This window comes from Gallinula chloropus (assembly GCF_964237585.1).
Source record: "Gallinula chloropus genome assembly, chromosome: 1".
NCBI lineage: Eukaryota > Metazoa > Chordata > Aves > Gruiformes > Rallidae > Gallinula > Gallinula chloropus.
In genome coordinates, this window is record NC_140085.1 from 157,538,904 (window position 1) to 157,556,888 (window position 17,985).

Genomic DNA, 17,985 nt, shown 5'->3' on the forward strand with positions numbered 1-17,985 from the left:
AGTTTCTGAAATTCTCTAAGCCAAAGGCTGCTGCAAACAGTATGTGCTGGTGGTAAATTTTAATCCCACCTGAACTGAACCAACACAGCACATCTTGAATCCCTCCACTAAATATAAAACATGAGACAAACCCTGTGATAGGGAGGCTGAGTACCTGTTGTGCTGCTTCACACAGACCATTTAGACCAGGAAAATCAGGCTCAGGGTTGCTAGGAAGAAGAGCTGGTGCCAGTGCGAGGGCTTTCCAAAATTAAGTAGTAGTGTCAGAAAGAAGAAGAGAGCCTGAAAAAAAGAAAGTAAAGATTTTGCCTGAAGGAATAACTCAGCAGTGGGGGAAGTTGTAGGAGACCAGACAACTCATAGCCCATAATGCCCAAGACTCTTAATGTAGGACATCATGAACCAATCTGACTTTCTGCTTGACCATCCTGGGCCAGCAGCAACCTCCCTGCTGAGATGGATGGTGTGACCTCATGACTGTAGTGCTGAGGGCAGCAAGCGAGTGTGTGCTTCAGATTAGGGTAAAACTCTTGTCTCCTGGTTTTAAGAAACCCAAGTTATCCAGGGCCACTGCAGGATGTTGTTTGCTATGTCTCACCCACGACAGCATCCTTTTTTCCAAATTATCTTTTTCAGACAAATAAAATTTCTTAATAATGTAAGTGACTGGATCTGGGAGGTCTCCCTTGATGTTACTTAAACCTCTTGGGTTAATTAGACTTGTGTAGCTGCCAACAATTTATTTTCTCTTGACACACTACCATCCTCTTGCATAATCTCCTAGGTGGATAGGGCTTGCTGTTATGAAATGAGCTGTACATTGACTTCCTCTGGAGAAATTAAAGAACTGCCAGACTGACAAACATTCCTGTCACTGTCTTCACTAGGGTTATTAATAACACAGCTAATTGGTAAATCTTATATTTTTCTAAGATTCTTCTAAACCCAAGCATTTAATGCTTGGCTGAGATCTTTGTTGGAGTGGGTATAGGGGAGGGATTCAGAAAAAAAGAAATCTGTGGCAGATGTCTATTAGTGAAATGTCTCACCTTCACCATCTCTCTCTCAAGTGATGTCCCACTTGTGCAATTTCTCCATTCTGCCTCACTCTTGAAATCGCATGTCCTCAGCAGACATTAATAATAAAGACAACTGGTGTCTCTTTTTATAAATACCTTCTGGCCCTGTACAGTGAAACTCAGTTTCTAGGGATTCCAAGACAACTGGAAGCATTTATATATAGTTGATATATCAAAACAGTGGATTTTTTTGTTGTTGCTGTTTTGTTTTGTTTGTTCTGGTAGGAAAATTACCTTATGTGAAAAATCTTTAAAATAGTCACTGTTTGAGAAAGAGCCTGATTTCTATAAGGCATCACCAGCCAGAATTTCAACAGAAACTGAAAATTACTGTGATTTCCATGCATCTCTCAAACCTGTTTAGTGCAGAGAATTGTCACCCCTGTGAGAGTATCTAATGTTTCTGTCCAGGGAATGTGGTTCATTCTTACCAAGGGAAAAAAAAAGAACAGAACAAATAGCACAGGTGCTCAACACAGGGTGCAGCTTTGCTGGCCTTTTACTCCTGCCTGGGCACAGGTCTGGTCTCCCAAGATATTCGAGGGGACTCTTCACCAGGGAGTTTAGTGATAGGACAAGGGGGAATGGCTTCAACTGAAAGAGGACATGTTTAGGTTAGACTTTAGGAAGACATTCTTCACTATGAGGGTGGTGAGGCCCTGGAACAGGCTGCCCAGAGAGGCTGTGGAAGCCCCATCCCTGGAAGTGTTAAAGGCCAGGCTGGATGGGGCTTTGGGCAACTTGGTCTAGCGAGGCCTCCATTTCAAAGACTGAGCTTAAAAGAAAGAAAACTGTACCACCACACCCTCCCCTGAAATATGTCTTTCATTAAAAATTCAACATACATCTCTTCAGGGATTCAGAACAAGGTGTGGGTACAGTACCTTGCCTAGAAAAGAGAAAGCTTCGAGGATACTTTTTTGCAGCCTTTCAATACTTAAAGAGGACTTACGGGAAAGATGATGAGAGACTCTTAACAGGGCTTATAGTGATAGGACAAGGGGCAATGGTTTTAAGATGAAGGATGGTAGATCCTTTAGGAATAATTCTTCCCTGTGAGGGTGGTGAGGCCCTGGCACAGGCTGCCTAAAGCTGTGGCTGCCGCCTCCCTGGCAGTGCTGAAGGCCAGGTTGGATGCGGCTTTGGGCAGCCTGGTCTAGTGGAGGGTGTGTCCCTGCCCATGGCAGGGGGGTTGGTACTGGACGGTCTTTGAGGTGCCTTCCAACTGAAATCATTCTGTGGTTGTGTAAAAGCAGTCGTTTTCTACGTAGACATCTCATATCTGAAAACAAAGTTTGCAGCAGCAAGTAGGAGCAGCAGCCGCTCTCCCCCTTCCCCGTCACCTCTGCAGCGGCTCCATCCTTCTCTATACGTTAGGCAAGAGTGACACCTACTGTCCATCACGCCGCCAGCCGCGGGGCTGGTGCCCCTCTCCTCCCCGGACTCTGAGGGCAGGGGTGGGGGCAGGCCGCGCGTTGCTGCCCTCGGGCCTTCAATCCCGATTCGCAATTAAAACGAAATGGGTCCGTATTTTAGTAAATACAGTCTGAGTTTTGGAGTTAGTACCAAAGCTAGGACAGGTGTGACCAAACCAGTGCTACTGGCACCTCAACACCAATGAAGCGAGAAGGTGAGAGAGCTCTTGAGAGCTGGGGTTACATAACCAGGCAGCCCAACCCTTCTCGGTTTTGAAAAGGAGTCTATAGGGAACGAGACCCTGGGTTGTGAAATCAAACCTCAATATACCATTTGAACGCTGAAGCATTTTTTTGTATTGAAAACAGATTGCAACCTACTTTGTGGCTGCAGATGTCAAAGGTTCCCCACCAGTACCTGCGTGCACTCCTAGCCTTGTTCCGCAGTGAGATACCTCAGCACAGGCCCACAAGAAATCACACCCGCTAAACACACCAACAATTCCCTTATCAGAAATTAGATTTCAAAAAAGAGAAATATTTTTCAGGCCACAAGTCAAGCCAAATGAGTAATTTCAGGACACAGATTTATTTTTTAAACATAGGCAGCTTTCTGCTGGGAATAACCAAGCAGGCACATACACATGCAGCCATACATATCCAAAGCCTAAGTATGAAAATTAATTATGACAGACTACAATACCCTGAGGACTAATAAAATAGAAAACAGGAGAATTTAGCACTACACTATTTTGGCTAAAACCTTCTGTTTTGAAGCCTTCAAGTCTACTGGGAAATGGGGATCTGACCGATAAGCCTGGCTGGTAAACAGCTGTGCAAAGAGATTGGCCAAGGTCTGGGGTAATTTTGCTATACCACAACTTGTATAATCCTGAAGCAGTAGGATACTTAGATACTTCTTGCTCTTGAAATGATGAGTCTTTGATTTTTACCCTTGAGTCATACAGCTTGCAGACATTGGAATCCAAAAGGTTGGAAGGGACATCAGGAGGTCTCTAGTACAATTTGCTGCTCAAAGCAGTGTTGGCACTAATTTCAGATCAGGTTTCTCAAAGCTCTGTCCAGCTGTTACTTGAAAATCTCCAGGGATGGCACCTGCAGAACCTCTCTGCTACCACAAGTCTGTTTTTATGGAGAAAAAGTTTCTCTATATATTGCCCTACCATTCCCTCCAAATTCTTCTTCCCACAAAATTTGACTGCATGAGACTTTCAGTTTTTAACTGCAAAAAAGCCAGTGACTGAGGGAATGAAGGAAAACACAGACCTTTGAGAGCACCCACTGGCCCATGCACGCAAAGGGAAGAAGAGGACTGGCTCAGGCACCGCTTAGGGCTAAGACATGTTTGACAAGAGGTGACTATCACATCTAGATCTGTACTGTCACGTGTTCTTCCGCAGTTCATGCTCAGTACTTGGTAATCCATGCTGGACAAGGATGTCATATGCAAGAGTTTTATTCCTGTCTTACAGTGAAAGGATGTAAGGACAAGGATCCATGGCAATGTTTGAACTTTGCCTGAGCTGTTTTACACACAGCATGAGATCTTGTGGGCTTCCTGAGCCTCATCTTCCTTGCTTGCCTATCAGATCCACACTTTGCTTCCCTCATTCTCTGTTGGCCATCACTCTCTCCTTCTTCCTTTTCTGCATTCGTGCTGGTCTTGGTTTGCCTAAACAGTACATCTGCAGCTAAAGAAAAGCAACAGGGTTTATCCTTAATTACTACGAACTGGGCATGCAAATAACTCATGCTGTAAACCCAGTGAAGGGAAAGGCAATGAGGAAATTACATTGGAGGACTCAGCCCAGCTGCAAAAAGATCCATCAATAACACCCACCATCAGCAGAGCACACACCCTGAAAGGTAAGAGAAATCCTCAGTAGGGTGTAGTACAAACAAAGGAGAAGGGATTTCTCAATGCCATACCAGAGACAGACTAAATAAAACAGTTGAACTCTTGAAAGCTGAAGTGAAAGCAAAGAATAAAGCTAAGCAGCATGAACTTCTAGTTAAGACAAAGACTGTGGGCCCCCAAGTGTGATACATGACAACCCATCCCTGAAACACATACTCTTCAGTAGTTGCCTATCTTGCTGTAGCACTACAACCCCACTGGGCTTAAAGAACGAAAGAAGTGCTACAAGTAAAACACACCAAGCACTAATGTATCAGTTACATACCCTGTTGTACAAGGGCCCCTGGGTATTGTAGGCATGCTTCAATATTTCGTTTGTTTCACTCCAATAAACAATGATAAAGCACGTGGGAAAATAAGCCAGGAACAAATGTGCATCTTTGGAATATGCATGCTTGACTTGCAGAGATAGGTCTTGCAGGCACACCAGTGGTTCCCTGGGGCAAAGATGTTACACCAAGAGCAGAAACAGAGGTCTTAACATCACATTTTAGCAGTCTGGGTATCCCAGCGAAGGCAGGAAGGAAGTGGTCAGTGCAGGAAGGGGCACTGAATGGATGGAAGAGCACGTGGTGTGGGCTCTTCAAAGGCGAAAATCACCAAGCAGCCAACTCTCACGGGACAGCTGCACCCTGGGAATTTTATGCAGAGTCAAAGCAAAGGGAAAGCTTGTCCCAAAGGAAGAACTGTGAGTGTGAATGAAAATATGTGCATGAGTTGTGCATATTTTAAACCATCTTGAAGACAATCAGTGAATGCATTTCAATGGCTGGCCCTTAAAATGTTTCTATTGCAAGTATAAAAACAGCTGCGAAAAGAGGGAAGCAACATGGGAGGAAAGAACCACGTGGCCAATGGAGTCGGATGAAAACATTTATTAGATGAATCGTGGGCAATTAGTATCCAACCCCTATTGATGTCCATAATGCCTTTGAAAACCTCATACCAGTCAACATGAAACCCGACAAAGATAGATAACATCTTTGAAGTCTTCAGCTGTAGGAGGTCGAAAATATCATGGCAAAGTCAGAGCAATTTCAAAGACAAGGTTTCTTTCCACAGGACAAAAATGGTTCAGAACTATATGTAGAAAGATTACACAACAGATCATGTGGGATTTGTGTAAAAATACGTGCTAAAGAATATCAAAATCTGAGCAAAGAATCTAAGGTAACTGTATTTAAGGAAAACTCTCTCCAAGAATTAAAAAACAATCGGGATTTTCAGGAGAGATGACCTGGGAATTCCATTTATTTTCTGACAGAAGTAGGAAATCTCTGACAACCAGCTCACCTTAAGGTATTTTGCCATGGCATGTATTTTGGAAACAAGCTGAAGACAGCGTAGCACACTGTAGTCACAGCTGAAGAGCAGGAGAGACATTCTGAACAAGGCCTACCTTGAAAAGGCTTTCCTTGGTGACGTTGCATGATGGAGGTTGTGTTGTTTCAGGTCTTCGCTGCTTTATATAGAATCTTTAAGGTTGGAAAAGACCACTAAGATCATCAACTCCAACTGTCTGTCCAGTATCACCATGTCAACTAAACCATGTCCTGGAGTGCCACCTCCAGGGATGGTGACTCCACCACCACTGTGGGCATCCTGTTCCAATACCTGACTATATGATAAAAGTGAGCAGAATAAAAGACTCCTGTTTGTGTTGTTGCTGGTGCAGCAGCATGTTTTTCTGTGACCCCTAGGCTCCCTTCATTGCAATCTTTCTCTCTGCTTTTCCCACCCTGGGTGATAGTTTCCTAACCCAGAACATCTCTTTACAGTACTGCCTTTCCACCATGGTGGTAGAGAGGAAGATTCTTTCCATTTCTAGATTTTTCAAGAGAGCAGGGATACAGTGATCTTCACTCCTCTCTCCCCCTGGCAGGATACAGGGTTCCCACAATTATCACTTGGTGCTTCAAGGAAGGAATACCTATGTGATCAGCGGAGGAAGGGACAGAGAGCCCCCAAAGCAGGAAGGATTCCCTGACTGCTGCAAGAGAACATTAGGTCTCTGGAGAGTTGAGTGTGCAGAACAGGTCACCTTTGACACCCCTCAGCAGTATCCTATGGGGCAGCTTGGGCAGACCTGACTGGTACAAGCACACTGGGGATAATTTGGATATCTGCAAGCTTGGTACCGCAGGCAGACATGGCCCCAGCCACGTTGCCTGAGATGCAGAAACCTGGGACAGAGGCTGGAGGACCTCAATTTCTACCTATCAAACCGAATGGGAGGAAAAAGAACAGGCTGGAGAAGTCCCGATGCTATCATAGCATGCCCTAAGCTACCAACCTAAACAGGAAGAAGTATGAAAGGTGATTGGATTATAATGTTTAAATATTTCCACTAAAACAGAACAGCCATTGTTAAATTGGTCTCTCTCTCCTTAGAGCAGACACATATACAGTTGAAAAGCTGGAAGCACAAGTAGAGAGTCATATTAAAAATCTAAGTACATGATTTCAATTGTGGGCACTAGTCATCTGCAGAAGAAGATATCAAAGGAATAAGAGGATTCTCCCTCTTTAACTAAGATTGTCCTATCAGGAAAAAAAAAAAAAAACCAGCGCTAAATACAAGTTACTGGGAATTCTGAGCTAAATCCTATGGGTATATAATGTACTGGGGATACAAGCATTTAGACTGGATTTTCTAGAGGTCCTTCTAGCCTTTAAACTATATGAATGCTTCCTTCAAAGTTGCATGATGGTATCATCTCCAGTTGCTCTGTGACTGTGACAATATTTATGCAAAAGATACTAAAAATTTCAAAGTTGAAGTATCTACTATATTACTAAGGGGATTTGTTTTAGTAGCCACCCACCCTCACCAAGAAATACTTGTGCTTCACTGCCAGCCTGGATTAGCACAGGTCTAGCTACACTGATGCCAGGAGCCTCTGCCCATGGATGTGATGATGGCTATTATCTGTTCCTGTCGAAATCTCCTTCTGAATAAACCTAACAGAGCAAATTTCTAAAGCCTCAAAAGTCTCTCAAGGCACATCACAAAATTTCTCAGTGCTCCATTCATTCCTGAAGAGCTTTGTCCAGCTCCTTAATTTTTCAAAACCTTTTCCTGAAGTACAAACATTGAAATGTTCAAGCAATAATCCGCTTTTGATATTATTTGAATCATAAAGCCAGAGTGAGATCCACTCTTACTTTAAAAATACCATTCCAGAGCAGACAAAACATCAAATGATGAAAAAAAAAAGTATTAAAAATAGCAATAAACCTGATATCCTTTATTCCTTGACAGGAATTTATAAATAAGACACAAAAATTTCTTGATCTAGTTGTCTGGGGTAACTGGGATTTCTGAGAACACAGTTTCATGCCTCTGGTCTCTCCATGACTCTCCATATGCCCTTTGCAGAGGGTGTTTTTGCACTTTGCAGAATGCCTTTTCCATGGTGTGGCATGGTGAAATTACTACTTTCTGGTAGCTAGTCACATGGGAAGAAGTGGTTTCAACTCTTTCTATAAACAGTGGCTCATATCAGCTGTTACTCAGGGATATGTTGACAACTGTAGGTTTATTTCTGAATATTTGTATTTAGGAGTTAAAAATTAATGTTCACATTCAAAGTTGATGTAGCCAAACTTATACTTGAAAGAGTTAAGGAGAACAGATTATCCAGTAGGCTGAAAGTCATTCCTGTGATCATGGCAAATACTGAAAGCTTCAGGCAAAGAAACAGGACAGTTATGCAATAATTCTAAAAGTTATATTTACTAAATAATTCAAGCCTGATCCACCATTACATTATGCAGCACGTAATTGCTCCTGTTTCCAAGTTCACATCTCTTATCATCCTAAGAAAGTAAATAATAGCTTCAAATGAGATCTGAAATTGAGTTCAGTGTTGGAAAACATTCAAGTCCTTTTCAGCTTCATCTAAACATTTCCCTCTCCAGATAATGACTTTCCTACCTATTCACAGAAGTTTGCAAATATTTGCAAATTCAAAATCAAATCTGGAATGCTTATGCTTTTGAAAGTGTTTTCTTGGGGGGGTGGTGGGGAGTTATTAAAAAAAAAAAAAACCAAGCCTGGGGCTGGTGTGAGGATCACTGCCCTGAAACAAGCTGGAAGTCGGCAGAGCGCAGCTAGCCCAAGGGTCAAAACCTGTTGGAAAGGAAGCGGGAGAGAAGACCAAGCAAAACACGTAAATACTGTCTCTGTAAGGAGATCTCCACGTTGTTGTAGTCTCAGCTATCACCACACGTTGGAAATCTGTCACCCCTTAAGTTCTTCAACTTCTATACTGTAATTACCCCAAGATTTTTCAGGTGGGCACATGCTCCTCACAGTTCATTGTGCAAAGAGAGTAAAACCTCTGTTGTAGGGGCACCCAGTAGGTGCCTATGCCTCTCTTCTCTCTCCAAAGGGAGAGGAGATTTCTGCTGGCCCCTTCTTGAGCACATTCAAGGAACTGCTGATCTTTTCTGGTTTACGACCTGCATATTTAGGGACCGTCAAATGCTCCAGATCGCACAGCAGACTGGGTATTTTTTCAAACCATTTATAAAGGGAGCATATAGTTTGACTTCCTTCCAGGACTTCTTCATTCCTCTGACCTCCGGACTAGTCACACCAGCAGAAAAGCGTATTACCCATGTACTATGGTCAGGGTAGTTGTCTGGCAGAGTCATGCAATCCTTTTCTCTGGCAAAGCCCTCCTCCTGCCCTCACAAGCACATGGTCTTAGGTACCTCTCCCTCAAGGTCCTGCTTGTGCCTCAGTTGCATGATCCCTGCTCTTCTGACAGACAGGTCCTTTCCTGTGGGAGGGGCAGCTGTTCCTACCAGCCTCCCAGTTTGGAGGGCATGAGTACCTTTGCTCTCCTTCAGAGCCAAGGGTTTGATCTTAGCCCCCAGTATCCACCAAACTGTAGAGCAGCTCCTGGCAGTCCAAATCCTTGCTCTTGCCCATCTCCCACTTCTGTTCTGTGCTCTGGGACCTGGAGAGCAGCTATGCCTCCAGGTGGGCACTGAAGCAGTGCTGTTTCTCCCTGCCTGAGTGCTGCTGGCCTGCCTCCCTCACCAAGGGCTGGAAGCATCCGAAACAAACTGCTCCAGCCAAACCAGACAGGTTACAGGCAGTCCCTACTGAGTTTGTGAAGCAGCACAGGGCAGGTCCTCACATCCCATGCAGGTGGTAGAAACCAGACAGGAGGACAGCAGATGCCAGCACTGCTACTGGGGATGTGACAGTCAGCCCACAAGAAGGCAAAAGGAGTCAGAGAAGCTCCTGCTCAGCGCCGTGGAGCCCACACTGCCTTCACCCAGCAGAAACCTGGAAACAGAGACAGGGCATTCCCACAACCTGCCCAATAAATAGCCTCAGGGGCTTGCTACAGCTCTCCCAGACAGGGTCACTGCACAAGACTGTGATGTTCAAAAGCAAACTCTACTAGCTGGAGCACAGTATTTAAGGAACCAGCTATGAAGAAGAGAGAAGACAGCACCAAGGAGTTACAGGTAAAATGCTATTTCAATTTAAAGGTGTGAATGTAGAGGCAGGGCAAGGTGGAGCAGGATGAGCAAAGTCTTAAAGGGTCATGGAAACATAGGACAAATTAAACTTACCCCAGATGCATCCAATACATTAAATCCACAAACTCTTTGTGCGTGGAGGTAACTCCCTGCACTATGAAGGGTACAGGAAAGAGGGTTCACATCTTCATTCCTAGATATATCACTTGCATCTCTTAAATCTGAGCCAGTAGAAGAATTGAACAGTGCAAGCCAAATCCTATTTAATTTATTCAGCAACACATCTGTGTGAAATATCATCCAATTACAGGCATTAGGTTACTTTGCCGTGGCTGCAGCCATTTGGCTTTTATTTCCAGCAGGCTCTAATTAAATTATCACAATGCAGGAGGAGACAAGTTTCCCTTATACGTGACTGCAATTAAAGACGTGCAATCACATTTTTTTTTTAAGTGACTCCAATCAATTGGTTACAGTAAAGAATATCATGTAATAGAGCAGTGGCTCCACTGGTAAGACTGAAAGAGAGTTTCTGTTTCAATAATCTGGTTCCCTTTTATTATGAATCCTGCTCTTGGATAATTTATTTAAAGTTTATTATGTGTCTACAGCATATATCATTTGCCCTCAGCTCGGGATGCAGAAGTCCCATTATGGTCAATTACTTAGTGTGATAAAATCTGCCACAGTACAAACTGTTCCTTAATTAGATTTAAGTTTTGTCTAAATTCTATTTGTAATCCAGACAGCAAAATAACAAGGCCAACAGCAAAGACTTGCTGTCTCCTCTCTTCAGTCCCTGTGGTAACCTGTTAGGTAGGATGCAATCTTAGGGCAGTTCAGAGCTGAGATCTGTGTTACTTGCAGCACTTGTCCCCACTTGGCATTTCCATAACCAGCTCCAGGCTTGGGAGCAGTTTGGCTTGAGATGGAGCCTAATGTTCCCCAGCCCTATCAAATACCTCACCCACAGCAAAGCACCCCAGAGCGGGTGGCTCCCAGCAGGGAGGTGCAGCAGCCGAGTGCCACTGCTGTGCTCTGTGGCTGGTGTCATAGGTTTCCACTCTGCAGGTGTTTGCTGCAGCAGCACGCTGGCAGGTGGGAAAAAAGAGCTGCTGGCAAAGTGATAGTCCTACAAAGCCATGAAGAAAGTGGTGAGGGGAGCAGCAGGCGGCTGTGCCTTTGCAGCTCACTTTAAAAACTGGGGTGTGCACAGCCCCGGTGCCTCCAGCAGCAGACAGCACGCTGTGACCCGCTCCTGCAGCATGGGGCCCTTGCTGTTACCCTGGTTAACCATTAGCCATAGCGGTGGCTTCAGGTTTGTTTGTGAACAACGTTGTTGCTGCGTTACTTCTTAACTGAATTAGAGCCACTGGATTAATCCAAGCCATATCCCCACGCTATCCTCAGCCATGAGAAGAGGCTTGGAGCTGGTTTGCTCTTTAAAAACAAATGGCAGTGTTTGGGATGCATCTCCTCAAGCCCCAGCTTCAGTTTTCTAAGTGTTTTAAATATGTTTGAACCAAGTGTTCTACACAAATTTGAATTGAAATCCTACAACCTGTCTCTCTGTGATCTAACAAATGAATGGGAGTAGAAACTGCACAGAGAGAATTTAGAGTTGAACAAGAAATAGAAATGGTGGTTCAGTAGGACCCATTTTAACAGGTTCAGGCCACAGTAATTTGAGGATGGGCATCATCCTGCAAGAAGTTGCAATACTCTGGAAAAAAATGCACTAGAGTTTCATTAATTTTTTTCCCATCAAAATATTTGCTCTGCTTTAAAAGAAAGAAGCATTCGCAGAAATGCACTTGCTGGATACAACATTAGCAGCTCCTTGCCTTGTGCTTCAATGGCTCTGTACTTTCTGCTCTAGAGAATATGTACCTGGCTATCGTGTTCAGAGAAGGGCAACCAGGCTGGTGAAGGGGGTGGAGGGCAAAGCCTATGAGGAGCAGCTGAGGGAGCTGGGGATGTTTAGCCTGGAGAAGAGGAGGCTGAGGGGAGACCTTATCACCACCTACAACTACCTGAAGGGAGGTTGTAGAGAGGTGGGCGATGGTCTCTTCAGCCAGGTGACAGGAGACAGGACAAGGGGAAATGGCACAAAGCTGTGCCAGGGCAGGGTCAGATTAGATGTCAGGAAAAAGTTCTTCACTGAAAGAGGTGTCAGGGCCTGGAACAGGCTGCCCAGGGAGGGGGTTGAGTCACCATCCCTGGATGTGTTTAAAAGACGGGTAGATGAGGTACTTGGGGATATGGTTTAACATAGGACAGGAACGGTTGGACTTAAAGGTCTTTTCCAACCTTGTGATTCTGTGATTCTGTGAATTTTACTTCCTTTACTTCCTCTACTTACTTGCCTTGAATCCTGCTCAAGTCCCATATTGTGTCTTGCAAATGGTTGCTTTGTAAAGTTGGATGAATTTATTCTGATGTTTCAGAAAACTTCTAAGACTGATGTCTAAGCAAAACACCACTTAAAAATTTTAGAGAGAGAGAAATTTACATAGCAGCTAATGACAAGCCTAAAAATAACCTATTCCATGCAACATCAATCTTGTTAATGAACTAAAAGGATGAAATATTCCTCTATCAGTTGTTTCCAAGGAGCAGGGAGAAAAATGTTAACCACCCCAGTATCAAAAAAAAAGAATATGAAATTATTTCAACATCTGCCCTGATTTCCACTTAATTAACAAGGCTACAGATTGCTTTTGTAGAGCAGTTATGTTCTAGACAGTCCTGTCTATACTTTTGGTCAGTAGCACAACATGATTAGCCTGTCCTTCTGTTCCACTTGATTCCTGAAGAGAGAAGATGCCCAGAGAAGCTGTGGCAAAGAAGATAAAACTGAAGGGGGATCTTATCAATACTTATAAATACTTGAAGGGTGAACGTCAGGAGGAGGGAGTCAGTCTTTTTTTCAGTGATGCCCATTGACAGAACAAGAGGCAATGGGCATAAAAATGAATATAGGAAGTTTCAGCTAAACACAGGGAAGAATTTCTTTACTGTGAGGGTGGCAGAGCACTGGCACAGGCTGCCCAGAGAGGCTGTGGAGTCTCCATCTCTGGAGACACTCAAAACCTGTCTGGAAGCTGTCTTGTGCAGCCTGCTCTAGGTGATCCTGCTCTAGAAGAGGGGTTGGACTAGATGATCTCCAGAGGTCCTTTCCAACCCAGATCATTCTGTCATTCTGTGATTCATGATGTCTGTGCAGACCCTTACCTGAAAAAGCACATTTTAAATTAAAACTGTATCCATATCTATAGAGATATGATAAAAGGTCTCTAGATCAGGATCAATTCTCATTAAAGTAGCAAGACCTTTCCTTTTTCAATAATGGCGCCTTAATAGTGGCACTGATGGGAAGCTGAAAGACCTGGTTATTAGCTGTTTTCAGCAAGCTAGTCTGCTGAAAGAAAAAGTCTTATCTGTCAGTAAACAGTAAACTTTTCTCTTTTGCTTAGGCACTAAGGAGAAAACATGAACACAACAAATGACAACTTAGCCAGCCCCTCCACCTGGCAGGACACTGAGGGTGATTTTGCCAACTGCACTGATGTGGATGTCGTTCTGAAGACTTTGTACCTCCCCATTATGTACAGCATCATCTTCCTGGTGAGCTTCCCAGGAAACGTTATTGTGATTTGTGTTTACAGCTTCAAGATGAGGCCATGGAAGAGCAGCACCATCATCATGCTGAACCTGGCTCTCACAGATCTGCTCTATCTCACCAGCCTTCCCTTCCTGATACACTACTATGCCAGCGGGGAGCACTGGATCTTCGGTGAATTCATGTGCAAGTTCATCCGCTTCGGTTTCCACTTCAACTTGTACAGCAGCATCCTCTTCCTCACCTGCTTCAGCGCTTTCCGCTATGTGGTGATTGTCCACCCTATGAAGTTCTTCCACATCCAGAGGAAGTGGTGGGCAGCAATGGCTTGCGCAGCTGTTTGGGTGATCTCACTGGCTGCTGTCAGCCCTATCAACTTCTTGATCTCCTCGAGGGAGATGCAAAACAGATCCTTATGCCTTGATCTTACCAGCTCTGACAACCTGGGGACAATCAGGTGGTATAACTGGCTGCTGACCAGCCTGGCCTTCATCTTTCCCTTGCTGATGGTGACTCTGTTCTATGTGCTCATTATTTACACCTTGGCTACTGGGCCCCACACGCAGGCTTGCTACAAGCAAAAGGCTCGCAGGCTTGCTGTCATCCTCTTGGTGGTCTTCTATGTGTGCTTCCTCCCCTTCCACGTCTTTCGGGCGGCTCGGGTTGAACTACGGCTGTGTCCAGTCAGCTGTCAGGTGGAGAAGCAAATCCACTCTGCCTATATCATCTCTAGGCCACTGGCTGCACTCAACACCTGTGGCAACCTACTGCTTTACGTCGTGATGGGAGGCAACTTCCAGCAGGCCATCCTCTCCAGGCCTCAGTGGAGCAAATACGTCCCGCAGCCCAGGAGCAACAATTACGTGACCAAATCAGAAATGGCATTAAGGTTATGAAGAAATCCCAGCAAACCTGGGGTGGCTCTGGTGCTGTAAGCTCCCGCAGAGGCAGGTGTGTGGATACAGGAGCAAGAATTGCAGCTGGCTTCTCCCTCTCCCTGCAGGAGAGCACTTGTCAGAAAGCTGTCTCAGGAGCAGATTTATATATCTTAGCAAGGAAAGAAATGAGAGTGAAAAGAGAAGATTGCAAGCCACCTTGAAGGTGGGAATAAAAAAACAAACCCATCTGACCAGACTCTTTCCAAAGACATTTGGGAAGTGCAGAGTTATACAGGAACATGGAGAGCGTAGTCTGGACGTGAGAACAATCTCCACTGATTTCAAGTGCTGTTACTAGCGTGGTGCTTAAGTTTATTACAGCCTGAGCAAAATGGTCACGGTGGCTGAAACTGCTGACTTGCACACTTGGAAAACACCTGGATAAATCTGATGTTTTCAAATGAGATGGGCCTGGTAAACTTCAGCATAGGGCACTGAGGAACTGAATGGTGAAACCTCAGAGAGCTGGCCTAGGGAAGGATGAGAGAAGTACCTCAGGATGACATGCGTAGTGAATAGATACGAAAAAAATGGAGGAGCAAGGAATTAACATTACATTAGTGTTAACAGCTATATTAATGTCTGTCTCAGAAAAATACTGAAATGTACAATCAGATGATACATCTACAGAAGATGAATGCAGGTGAGCATCAGCCAGTGTGGATCTATCAGCCGTGGACAACTCGGAACGTTCTGCTTTCTTACTACAGCAAATTAACAGGCTCGTGCACAAACAAAAAGATGTCACGTGTCTTGGCTCCAGAAGGAGTTTTAACGCTTTCTGAGATGACACCCCTGTGTGAAAGCTCAGGAACCAGTCTGGAGGAAATTCTTTGTGCTGGTTACAGAGCTGTGCTCAGAGATATCAGTGATTTACTGTCAGAGCAGGGGGAGTCGCTAAGTGAGGGTTTGACCAGTCTGTCCTGGGTTTAGGTGCATTTAGTGTTTCCATTAACAAATTGGATGACAAAGTAAAGTCTTGTTATTATATTTGCAAATGACATGAAGCTGAGAGGACAAAATCATGCTGACAAATTGCAGCTATGGTTGGAAAATGCACGGGATGCTATTAGACAGTGACAGGTGCAAAGTACTATGTTTAAGTAGAATTAATGAACTGTGAAAATGCAAAAGGGAAAAAATATCTAAGTAGCAGTTCAGCAGAGAAAGATCTGGAGTTACTGTGAATCACAGGCTGGACAGGAGCTGACAGTTTCAGTGGGTTGACGGTGTCTGCTATGGCAAAAAAGGGAGGTGCCATGCTGGGATGTATGCAGACGAATATGATGTGTGAGATTTGTGCAGCAGCCATTAGACCCCCTGCAGCCTTGTTACCCTCTCAGCTGGAGCACTATGCTGCCCTTCAGGAAAGGCATAGGTGAGAGGACCATGGCAAGGGCACTTGAAGATGTGATCAAAGGTGAAGGAAGTGCACAGAAAACCAACCTTGGAGGCTGTATAACTTGAGGGTGGTGACCTTCTTTCAGGACAGGTCATGATGCACTGGAAAGGACAGGAGGAGTCCCCATCGCTGCTCGTCCTTAGGAGCAGTCTGGCCAGGCACTGAGCAAGAGAGACACAAGTCTGTCTGACCTCTGGAGGTCCCTTTTGGCCACGAGGCTCTGTGATTATCTATTGACAGCAACACTGGTGCTAGAAAAACAGATGGTACCCAAAAGCATGCCTGGGACCAGAGCTTGTGCTAGGGAGCCTTGGGCAGGTGGCACTTGGGTACCCACCTCAGGTTAGCACCATGCCCCATGGGCAGCCTGCACACAGGCTGTGCTGCAGAGGTACCACACCCTTGAGGACAAATGATGGCACCATAGTGTTTTAACATGCCTTGTGGTTATATAAAATACTTCATTTGGTAAAGGCTCAGCCATCAGATACGTCTTTCTGATACAGTGCCACAGGCCTTGTGGCCTGTTCTGTATTGTAGATTGTCCTCTTTATGTTGTCAAAGCCTGGATTTTGCAGGTTGCCACTAGATGGTGATCATTCATAGACAAGCTACTTGGTTTCACATACACGTTTGATCTAAATCCGCAAGTTACACAAACACACAAGACAATTAACGTGAAAGAAATATTTTGTGACCTAGATTCATACCATCCCAGCTCTCCAACATGAGCAAAAAGTACCAATGCACTGTATAAATTGTCTTCCTCTTCCACATAAGTGAAAGCACAAGAAGTGCCTATCACTTAGACATACACATCTGAAGGAGTGGATTAAAAATTATCCTTTTTTCCTCTCTCAGAGCATTTTTAATTCTTGTTCTCAGAAGCTCTTCCTTCTCAAGCCCAAGCCAAGCTTATCACACACAAACAGAAGCTCTTAAAATACAACCACATGTTGTTATAAAATGGAGCAGCTAAAGGTAAAAAGTGTGAAATGGAAGTACTCGAGGCTTTCCATCTCTGACAGCAAGAGTGGCAGTCTCACAGTTTCAGTGACTTGGAGAGGGGTCACCTCTTTGCCGCCTCCTCCTCCTCTTTGTTAAATGTAACTCTTGTTTTGTTGCCTTCCTCCGGTCTGACCTGCTCATCCACAACCTCACTCCAGTTAGACTGGGCTCAACTAGCAAATTTTAAAGTGCTGAAGTAGATTAGGGAATTCTCCTGGTGGTTTCGGTTTGCCGGTAGTGCAAGAACCTCCATATGAAGGGCAGTCATGTCTTCCAGGAGAAAGGCAGCCATGTCTTCCAGTAGCATGGCTGGGCCTGGAGAAGGTCAAAAGCTCAATCCTAACACAGGCATTTTTAGAGCATTCAAGGACTGCTCAGGTGTTCTGTGGGACTGAGAGATCATTATCTCATCTGACTCATTCCTTTTGCTTACTGTGAAGGGTGACATCTCGATAGCTTCTATTTTTAGCAGCTGTTAAGTTTACTGCTGAAACAAGGATAAGTGCTCCAATTGCAGTAAACAGGAGACACTTTCAGAGCTCTATACACAGTGTGACAACACAGCTACATAAATTACTACACTATTGCAGGCTAATTCACAGCACAGTTATGCTCCAGAAACCAGGCTTCTGTCAAAAGTCTCTAGCATGTTTGTCTGCAAACACACATCAACTCAAGTACCTACCAGCAACCTGGGACCACAGAGGGACGAAGAGAATAACAGGGTTCACATCTCTCAGGGAGGATGTTGACTCCAGTAATAGTAAAGAGGAACTTCTGGAATCGCTGAGGGCTTTCGTAGACACGTCAAACCTCATTTTTAATCTGTCTGCATCTACCTGCCTTTGAAGGAAGTCACCGAATGCCCAGAAGGAGACTGTGAAGCCGGCTCTACGTAGGAACAGGGTGGTAAAGAGCGAGTAGAGAGAAAGTTTTAAATAGCTTGAGAAGAGTCTACTTTAACCAGGCCTGTGTTGGATACCGACGCGAGACAGGACTGCGTCTTTACCCCGATGCGATGGTACACGCCGTGGGGTGCTGCTGCGTCACCTGTGCAGGGTGACTGTACATTAAGGGGTC

General features: G+C 44.6%; 1 protein-coding gene across 1 annotated transcript; it reads left to right on the forward strand.

The window, feature by feature from the left end:
* Window positions 1-13,427: 13,427 nt before the first annotated feature.
* Window positions 13,428-14,453, forward strand: LOC311205670 (2-oxoglutarate receptor 1-like; the record flags this gene model as incomplete). The annotated part of the gene is made up of 1 exon (XM_084280156.1): window positions 13,428-14,453. One exon carries the CDS (start codon window positions 13,428-13,430, stop codon window positions 14,451-14,453), a length of 1,026 nt encoding a protein of 341 aa, XP_084136282.1.
* Between the last annotated feature and the right edge of the window lie 3,532 nt (window positions 14,454-17,985).